Source organism: Nematolebias whitei, chromosome 1 (genome assembly GCF_014905685.2).
Source record: "Nematolebias whitei isolate Nwh7 chromosome 1, NemWhi1, whole genome shotgun sequence".
NCBI classification, from domain to species: domain Eukaryota; kingdom Metazoa; phylum Chordata; class Actinopteri; order Cyprinodontiformes; family Rivulidae; genus Nematolebias; species Nematolebias whitei.
Genome location: NC_056498.1, coordinates 48954165 through 48965000, shown reverse-complemented (window position 1 = coordinate 48965000; position 10836 = coordinate 48954165). Strand labels below are relative to the sequence as shown.

Here is a 10836-nt window from a genome sequence, read left to right as displayed (position 1 = left end):
TAACATTCAAAGTGTTTAATTTCTAAAAGTATTTTTAGAAGATGCTACAGTCTGTGTATGCGTTTATGGCTACATTTCAGTTTCTGTTAAGCAAACCGATCTGAAGGCTTTAAATTTGTCCTAGCAGCAGCACCGAGCTACCCAGAGGATTTTATTTCAGGCTTCGCTGCCAACTTACACGGAGAAGAAATGCTTCACCAGTCTTCTGAAAAACACACAATTTATTCCTGATAAAAAGAACTTCTTGAAAATCTCCACCAGTCAGACAAAAACATTCAAACCCTAAATAGTCCTCAGTGTTGGACGGACCGGTCAGGACTGAAGATCGGATCGGTGCAGACAGGACCGTCGGTCGGAGCTGAAAGAGCAAACAACACCTCCTTCTGTAAAGCCACTCCTGTCATTTAACACGAGCACCTACAGAAAAAGCTCCCAACTCGCCGTGAGAGGCGGCGTTACTGCAGCCCAACAGAGAAGAAACTGTTTTGTTCTTTGTGGAAGTGAATTTTAACCATCTTTGGACCCCATCGTATCTTAAAATCCATTTTCTAAACAGCTGACGTGCTGCAGTTTGTTTCACAGCTAAACAAACATTTATTTACATAATATTCTGAAGGTCCCTTAAAAATGCTTGTTGAAGAAATTCGCTCAATATCTTGACAACAGAGATCTGTCAGCAGATAATGAATGAATGAATGAATGAATGAATGAACTGAAGTGAATCCTGCAGAGCAGATCCTCTGATATAAACAGCCTTAGGAGATCAGATTTAAAGACAAAGTTTTAAACGCCAGATTTTTCACTAATGCAGTGTTTCCCCTACCTTTATACAAGAGGGTGCCCCACCCTGTCAACAGAACCAAACACCCTGCCTACAGAACTGCACACCTCACCCCACTCCCAGATAGGCCTGTCGCGATAAACAATAAATCAATTAATCGCATGATAAATGAAAATTATCCACCTCATTGTCATTTATCGACTTTATCGTTTCTTCGTGTCTCTCTCTTTCTACTGAAGACACTGGATGATAAAAGTGCTCTTCACTGACCCCTCCCTTTCTCTTTTCTCTTTAAAATCCATTTCAACCGTTCGAAAATCGTGTTTTTGGATCGTTAACAGCAGCTAACCTGAGAAGCTAAGCTATGAGCTAAGCTAACAGGCCGACCTCTGGGAAAACACCGCCGTCTTGTCGAAGCTCCAAACTTCACGGTTGAAACCCGTGTCTTAGTCTAAAAAGTTGTTTTTCTCCGCGCAAAGAAGCTGAGAACTTGTTTACCGATTTTTTTAATTAAAAGCTGTGTGTGAAAAATGCTATGCTAAAGAGCTCAAACCACACCGAGCGTCAGCCATTTTGAGAACTGAAGAGAGACAGCCCATTCATTCTACCTTTATTTAGACAGATAATTCCCATTGAGCCTCGAGGACTCATTTACAAGAGAGACCTGATTTCAACAAAGAATGATGACAGCAATGAACAGCGACAACAATAAACAGTTATAAAAAGGCATACTGATTTTATTTTATTTTTTACAAATAAGAGACGGCCCATGTCACGTCAAGGGGTTCCCTCCCATTTTACTTCAAGAGACACGCTGCTCGCTCCCTCACTATCCATCCTTCGGTTCAAACCATTGTATACTGCCATCCAGTGGTTGAAAAAAGGTACTACATGCAAAACAATTTAACCAACATTTCTTCTTAAATTTGACAATAATTACTAATTATTGTCAAATTTCAAAGAATATTATCGTTTATCGCAATAATTTCTGAGCTAATTAATCACCCAGAAAAATTTGTTATCATGACAGGCCTACACCCAGCACTGACATAGTGGTAAGACAGCTGTGTGCAATACAGACACGCTAGCTAAAGAACTACAGAGGTAGCGCTCCATTTCCCTCATGCTGAGCTGTCCCCCCCCAGTCCACCTGATCGAAAAACACAGACATGCCTCTATCTCTAATCCCCCACCCCCCACCTTGTGATCTCCGACAAAAATTACTTCTGTTCTTTATAACTAGGATAAATAAAAAACACCTTGGAATCCTCCCAGAAGAGCTGGAAGAGGTGGCTGTGTAAAGAGATGCCTGGACCTTCTTTTAACCGTTGATGCAGGAAGCTGTGCTGTTTTAGTGCTTTTAGACCTTTGATACTGTGCACCACAACAACTTGGTGTCACGACTTGAGCAGGTGGTTGGTATTAAAGGCACAGTTTGATCCTGGTTTAGATCCTACCTGACTGACAGGAGTTGTTCTGTTCATTTAGTGGAAAATTCTTAATCTGCGGCTCCTTTAATTTGTGGGGTCCCTCAAGGATCTATTTTAGGTCCACTGCTTTTTTAGCTTTCATGTTGCCTTTGGGGTCCATTTTTAGAAAGCATAACATCCCTTTTCATTGCTTTGCTGATGACATTCAGCTGTATCTGCCCATTAAGTCAGACAGGATCACCCCACTGGAACCATTCTTGAAATAAATGATAAAAGTCTGGTTGAAACTAAATTTTCTGAATATAAATGAAAATAAAACTGAAGTCATCAGCTTTGGTAAATGTAATGCCCTTGAAACTCTTGGCCCCTTGGCTTCATACGGCTGCTCCACTTTCAGGAATCTGGGGGTTACTTTCAATAGTGCTTTTAAATTAGACAAACAGACAAAGAAAATTTCCACCTTGGTAGACAAAGTTTTATCTCATCTCATCTTAAATCTCTACATGCAGTTGAGAAATCCAGTTTCTTCCAACTACGACTCATTGCCAAGGTGAAGTCTTGTCTCCCTTTCAGGGACCTTGAAAAGGTGATTCATTATTTCATTACCTCTCGTTTGGACTATTGTAATTCATTGTACGTTGGTTTAGCTAAATCATCTCTGCATCGTACTGCACGGTGGCGCAACTGGTAGAGCTGCTGCCTCTCAGCCAGCAGGTCCCCGGTTCAAACCCCAGTCCGGGGCCCTTTCTGGGTGGAGTTTACATGCTCTCTCCGTGCATGCGTGGGTTTTCTCCGGGGTTTCCTCCCACAGATCAAAAACATGCATGTTAGGCTGATTGGTAACTCTAAATTGCCCCTAGGTGTGAGTGAGAGAGTGAATGAATGATTGTCTCGTTTGTCTCTATGTGTCCCTGTGATGGACTTGCGACCCGTCCAGGGTGTCCCCCACCCCTTGTACAGTGGTTGCTGGACATGGGCACCGGCGACCCCAGTGACCCAAAATGGAAGAAGCGGGTAAAAGATAATGGAATGGATGGATCTCTGCATCGTTTACAAACTGTCCAGAACGCAGCAGCTCATCTTTTAACAGCGACTAGAAAATATGAACACATAACCACTGTCCTGGCCTCTCTCCACTGGCTTCTTGTCCACTTCAGGATTGATTTTAAGACTTTATTGCTTGTTTTTAAAGTCTTTAAAGGTCTAGCCCCATCAAATTTATGTGATCTTATTAACATCTACATTCCAGTAAGAGCATTCCGGTCTGCCAACCAGTTCTTAGATGACCCCAGATCCAAACTGAAGTCCAGAGGTGATCAGGCTTTTGCAGTTGCTGCTCCAATATTGTGGAACAGTTTACCTGATCATTTCAAGACCGCAGAGACTGTTGAGACTTTTAAATCTTTGCTTAAGACTCATCTGTATTCCTTGGCGTTTGATCCATGCAGAGTTTGAGAACAAGTTAGAGCTGATTTTTCTTGTTGTTGCATTTGTTCTTCCTGAGTGGCACAAGATGTAGTTGCTATTTTTTATTCTTATTACTTTCATTTTAATTTGACTAAATTGTAAAGCACTGTGGTCAGCTTTTGTTGTTTTTATGTGCTATATAAATAAATTGACATTGGCCTTCCCACTAAAGCTGCTGACCGACTTCAGAACAAGCGAAAGATGACGATGAAGATGGATGGATTGAAGGATGGATAAAATAATTCAGCTTTAAGCTTTTCTTTACCTGGTCGATGATTGCATCTAGGGTGCTGAGCAACAAGAAGCCCCGCCCCCTGACCAGGTATTCGCCCAGCGCCACCATGTGACTTTCCTCCTCGTCTTCCTCCCGGGCCTCGGGTCTCTGGGCCACCGCACTGCATAGTTGATGAACATCAGTGAGGAACTCTCTTGCCAGCGTGTTACTGGCCCCACTCATGTCTGAGCTGCAACAGAAGACAGAAGAACACCAGAAAACATCAAAGAACCTCAGAGAACACCAGAGAACACCAAAGAACACCAGAGATTTTCCAGTCTTTTCAACACTGCAGAGGAAGCCAGGAAAATCGCCCCTCTGACGTTAAAAATGTGCAATTTTTTTTTCAAACTGAGCAAATGTCCCAGAACGAAGATCCAATCCCACCATTTATTCCGTTCTTGTCCAGCAAACATTTGGACACTTGTCCACAACACAAATGCACAGTGATGAAGAACTCAAAGCAAAATGTGGTGAAGATGAAACCTGATGCAATAATCTCAAGATTAAAATCCAACGTGACGTCAAAACTCTGTAAGAAGGGATACAGATTCCTCAAGAAAAGGACATTTTACTTCCTGGTTATCAGAGTGTGCCTTGTTGCACGAGACCAAGCTGCCACGCTCGTCTTCAACAACCATGTGCTCGTCTGAATGAGCTGCACTCTCTGAGCGTCACTTCTAACAAACCGCAAAATAAAGTTCTTAGTTAAACCGACGCGGCAAGAACTAAAGACATCAGCGCTGAAGAATAATCAGACACTTACATTTACAATCCAACAGCTTTATCTACAGAAAACATGTTCATCTAATGCAGAGAGGGCTGAAAGAATAAGATCTGCTATTAGTCTATGGTCATCTTACCAACTGTTACAGAACCAAACCGAGCCCTTCCACACATCGTGTCCATGCTCCAAACTTGACTAGCTGGATCTTCATACTTCCTCACATGACTGCTGACTGATTTCTCTGTTCTGCAGCACAAATTCCATTAAAATTGGAATTTCAAATGGACGCTTTCCAGATTCACTGCAGATCAGCGTATCACATGAAAGCATGTGATGTCACATGGCGAGGGGGCTGGTCTCAGGAACACTGACGAGCGCCCGGTGCCCTGTGCAAGACCTCTGTCAGTAGCAGTTGTTCACAGTCGTCGTTTTATTCTTTTGTATTTTCCGCTACGACTACCAGGACTAACTTAAAATCAGTTCTGAAATTAACTGAAAACACGGCGATGTGCTGCCGTCTGGGAGAGTTGCTTAAAAGTCGTGCCGCAGCGTTTTGGATAAGTTGAAGGCGGCTGGTGGAGGACTGGGAGGTTCAAACATTAAGAGCATTACAGTCGTTAAACCTCGGACTGATCAAAACCTTTTCCAGGTCAAGACTGTTTAAAAAAACTTGATCTTGGCTAATTGAACAAAACTGACTACAGAGGCTATTTGTTTATTTCATCAAAAGTGGCAGGACTGCATGACCAGAGGTCTCGTGAATCTCAAATCTTATATCTAATGTCTGTGATAATGCGATCTACGTGAAATCTGTGCGTTCAGAGCGAGAACTGCAGCAGCTGCTGGTGAGAATGAGCCTCTCTCCCAGGGCAGCAGCAGTTAACAACATACCGTATTTTCTGCCGTACACCGTGCACTGCCCTATAAGTCGCATCAGTCCAAATATGTCTAATAAAATGGAAAAATACATAAATGCGTCGCTTCACCGTATACGTTGCATCTATTATGTATCACCGCTGACAACCCAGAAATGTGGGCCGGTGTTGTGCCAAGAATTGACTGGCTGCCAAACGGTGACCGCGGGAGCGTGCACGGGAGGACTTTAACAGGAATTTTAATTCAATTCAGTTTATTTATATAGCGCCAAATCACAACAAAGTTGTCTCAGGGCACTTTACAGGAACATTCACATACATAAAAGCCAATTAGTAAAGTTCTCTATCTAAGGAATCCAGCAATTTAACAAGATTAACACTTAAAAACAATTTTTTGTTTGCCTGAAATTATAGCAAAGGTGTGTCTCAGTTGAGCTTTTCCTTGAGCCACCTGGTGGTGGATGGGTTAAATGCAGAGAGCCAATTTCGCCATTGTGTGGGAACATACAATGATGACCATACATACACATTATTATTATGATTATTAATAATAAATGCACTTTGACGGTCAAATCACCTGCATTTTCAAAAGCCGATCTGCAGAAGTATGAGCGTGTACGGGAGGACTCGCTGTGCATTTCTTCAAAATTTAACAAGATAACCACCTAAAATATTTGTTTGCTCGACATTATAGTAAAGATGTGTTTCAGTGGAACTTTTACTTAATAAATGCACTTCAATTGTCAAATCAGATTAATTTCACCGGGGCGGAGCAGCGAAATGCAGCTGATTTGACGATTGCTCCAGGCGAGCAGGACAAAGGTGGCAAACTATGGCAAGCCGATTGTGTCATTAATAAACACTTTTTACCTACTAAATGACAACGACATGCCATACTACTCGAGTGCCATCTAGCGGGTGAAAATGGTAGTTAATATTTTCAGAATGAATGAAAACGGTCATATCTCAGCCAAACATTGGTTTATAAATATGAGAAAAAAATCCATAAATACATCGCTTCGGTGTACAAGTCGCAGGGCATGCAAATTAGGCAACAAAAAAAAAACGTGACTTATAAGCCGAAAAATACGGTACTGATGCTGCTTTGAATAAGCTCAGTTGTTTAGGTGGACAATTGTAACCATCTAGGAAAATGCCAATAATCTTTAAAGAAAAAACTAAACACTGATTGGTACTTGTATCTAAGAAAACTCTTGATGTAATCTTTTTGTAGAAAATATTTATCTTCAACGCAGAAAACAAAAAAGATTTATTCCTAAGAAACACGTTTTTCCTCCTAGTAGACGCAATCTCTGGTCAATTATTCTGATCTTTATTCTTTCCGACTCCTTCACCTGCTTTGACCTCAAAGTTCTTTCACCATCACAAGACACTGATTAAAGAGAAGCAAACGAGCACGATGGTTTCCACGCAAAGGAAGTTGCTCAACTGCAGAGTTCATATTTTACAGTTTCCCCTCAAGTTTATTTAAAGCAGCGGCTTCTCTTTGGTTTTCTCTGTTTGGAGCGTCGGACATTAGTCATACGCAGGCTGAGTTAGCACAGCTCCATTGATCCACGTGGAAAACCAATAGAGTGAGGATTCCTGTGTACAAAGCACGGCCAAGACGGTCCAGAGCTGCAATGATGTCATGGAGACAAACAAGGTTTACCCTCTGCATCGATATATCTGGTTGTAGTGCAAACAGTAGGACGAGTGTGCACACACAAGATGTACTCTCCATTTGTTGCAATGTTGTTTACTGTATACATTGTGTTCTCCTGTTAGTTTTGTTCGGTGAATTTAAAATGAGAAAAAGTGGGCATGAAGGAAGCTGAGATGTACATTGTTAAATAGAAACTATTTTTGCTTCAATTTGGCCCATTATGCATCACGAAGGCCGTCCTTTGGAAATGTCAAGACCGTTCCAATCCTCTTACAAGTTTAACTAACTCTACAAATTAAATGTGCCGCACTGCAGCATAGAGACGCAACAAACGTGTCTTTGTGGTTCAATTTCTGTGATATTTCTGCCGTTCTGTGATTGATCCATTTTTTTTACTCATTTTAAAAAAGTATACTGTTATTAAGTAGCTTGTTTTTTCTTTGTTCGGCTGCTCCCTTCCTCAGAGGTCGCCACAGTGAGCGAACTTGCATGAAGGTTTGGCAATTGCTTTGCGTCTTTCTTGACGCAACCACCGAGATACCGCAGCCCATATGAGTGGAGCAGGCCTTGCTCAAGGGCCCACAGTAGGGCAGATGAGGGTAGAGGTAGGTGCGGGCGCTCCTAAGGCTCACATTCCTGAGAAGAATGCACATCACTCGACTTTTATGTCAGAGCTTTAGAGTAGGGCTACGTTCACACCGCAGGTCTTAATGCTATATTCCAATTTGTTTTGCTGAGATCTGATTTATTTGTTTATTATTTAGTGTGGTTGTTCGGGTTATAATTTAAACGTGACTCAAGAGTGAACAGTTTACAACCCGAAAGTGACTCGCATGAGTAGACCTGTCATGATAACAAATTTTGCTGGGCGATTAATTGTCTCAGAAATTATTGCGATAAACGATAATAATGTTTGAAATTTGACAATAATTAGTAATTATTGTCAAATTTAAGAGGAAATGTTTATTTTGTTTTGCATGTAGTACATTTTTTGATCACCGGATGGCAGCATAAGAGTTTAAACCGAAGGATGGATAGTGAGGGAGCGAGCAGCGTGTCTCTTTAAGAAAAATGGAAGGGAAGCCCCTTGATGTGACATGGGCTGTCTCTCTTCAGTTCTCAAAATGGCAGACGCTCGGTGTGGTTTGAGCTCTTTAGCATAGCATTTTTCACACAAAGCTTTTAATAAAAATAAAAAAAAATTCAGGAAACAAGTTCTCAGCTTTTTTTTTTGCAGAGAAAAACAACTTTTTACACGAAGGCACGGGTTTCAACTGTGAATTTTTGGAGCTTCGACAAGACAGAGGTTTTTGGTCATCCAGGACATGGCAAATCTAAAAAAAGTAAAGAGGAAAAAAAGCAACTGGATTTCTGTTCTGTAGCTGTGGTTGTGCAGAGTTCTGGGCTTTAAACTGCATACCAATGGCATCAATAGGATCAAGTCTTGAATCAATCCACACTCCCCCCACCTCACTGATGTAGAAGTCGATTGAAATGTATCAAATATATGTATGACCTGTGTATGTATATACTGGTATGTATATGTATGGATATATATGTATGATCTGTAGATCATGAAATCCTATGCCATAAGCGCTCAGGCTTCTCAGATCAAACTGTTGGTTGGTTTTCAAACCATCTCTCAGGTCGGAGGCAATGTGTTCGACATAACGGTCCTTCATCTAGCTATCGTAACGGTCACTAATGGTGTGCCACAAGGATCAGTTTTAGGACCCACTCATTTTATAATTTACCCACTATTTAAGTAATGTAATTCCTGATGCATCCTTGCACCTCTATGCTGACGATACTGTTGTTTATTGTCAAGCTAATACAGTTGCCAAGGTTTTCCAGCTTCTACAGTCTGCATTTGACATCATTCAGTCAAACTTATTCCATCTCAAACTGGTGCTAAATGCTGATAAAACCAAAGGGATGTTGTTTTCAAACAGAAAATTGGTGCCAGCAGTTCTTTCTCCTATTTCATCAATGCAATGTGTTCCTATTGAGTTTCATCAAAACATCCAACTAAACATCAAGGCAAATATGTTCTTGTTTTTAGTATTTTACCTTGTTTTATATGGCACCTTGATTTAATGTTTTATAACACTACTTTTATTTTAATTGCATTTTATTGTAGTTTATTGTTGTCTGTACTTTATAGGTTGTCTAAAAGAGGTGTTTTTTGTAAATGAATCCTCGTGACTCAATGAGACTAACCTGTATAAATAAAGGTTGAATGAATGAAAAATGTGAATTGAACATTCAGACTGAGGTCACTCTGAAAAACATTGGTTATTTAGCACCACATCTCAAAGTGACCTGGGTCAAAAGCCAAATGTTTCACATTCAACCCGTCGTAAAAAAGAATATCAGAAATCTGTTGCATTGGGTTAGAAAAAATAAAACCAGATTTGGGCCATTTTTGCCTGCAATGTGAATGTAGCCTAAGATATTAGAAGACAACAGAATTATTATAGCCGTTATGATCAAACCTTAAAAATAAAAACTATGAGCAATCCCATCCAACATTGCAATCCATCACTTGATTGACGTCACAATTGGTGCTTGTTGTGAAAGACACTCAGCTACTACCACACCACATTTTAGCTCAATAGTTCTAAAATTAGTCAAGTTACAGCCATTTTCAAGTTTGCTAAGATTACTTTGCAGTGGTAGCCATATTACATTGGGCTAACTTCAAAAATTAATCCATTGCAGATGTACACTTAATGAATACTTTCTGAAAGTTTAATTAAATTCCAATCAGTTATTGATGAGAAACAGACACGGGCAAAAACATTGTTCTGCCTTTGGGTTAAAATGATGAAAATCTATAAAAACAGTACGATTTATAGCTTCTAGTACTCCTATAATCCTTAAAGTAACTGGTTTTAGTTTTAAATACACATCTAGAAGACAGTTTCCTGTCTATTTATTGTGACAAAGGTTTTTATTCAACAGATATCCTCCTACAGCTACTGAAGCCGTCACTGACCTATGGTATAATAAAAGATCTTTAAGCCTGTAAAGCTGCTGTAATAAACTTCAGAATGTACAAAACCTCTATTGTACTGTAATACATGTACACAGAAATCTTACCAGAACTTCAGTGCATCATTGGCGTTTTGGTAGGGGTGGTGTTGCACGTAGTGGAAGAGACAGAGGAAATTCTCCAGCCTCTGAAGGCTGACCTGATAACAGACACACAAACAAGAAACAAGATTATTACTCGACCTAAAACACAGGAACCGAAATAACGTCTGCGCTCAACAGAACCAGTTCCTTTTCTTAAGAACACCTACAAAAACGTGTGAATTTAAAATACGTGCGAGACTCGTGCTTTAATCATAAATGTGAGATGCAGACCTGAAAGTCATTATGATCCATTTCTCCTTTTTAAACTTCCCAAAACTCAATTCAGTCAGAAAAAAAACCCGTATGGGAGGCACTAGTGAGTGGGACATGGATAAGATGTGAATTTCTAAGCTCCTGCAGGACCGACGATATTTTAATTAAAATGCTAAAATGTGCTTAGAAACCAAAGTACACTGGTTAGTACAATGTAATTATCAATTTATTTTGATTTTTAAGCATATTGAACATTTCCAAATTT

The 10836-nt window shown here is 40.3% G+C and overlaps 1 protein-coding gene across 1 annotated transcript in view; it reads right to left on the bottom strand.

Annotated features, from left to right (window-relative positions):
- lyst (lysosomal trafficking regulator) overlaps nt 1-10399 on the bottom strand; it is a 77103-nt gene extending 66704 nt beyond the window's left edge. Inside the window, exons 1-2 of the mRNA XM_037678125.1 lie at nt 10323-10399; nt 3944-4142 (exon numbers count right to left, since the gene is read on the bottom strand). Coding sequence (XP_037534053.1) covers nt 3944-4135 — 192 coding nt within the window. The 5' untranslated portion in view covers nt 4136-4142; nt 10323-10399. The remainder of the gene's footprint in view (nt 1-3943; nt 4143-10322) is intronic.
- Between the last annotated feature and the right edge of the window lie 437 nt (nt 10400-10836).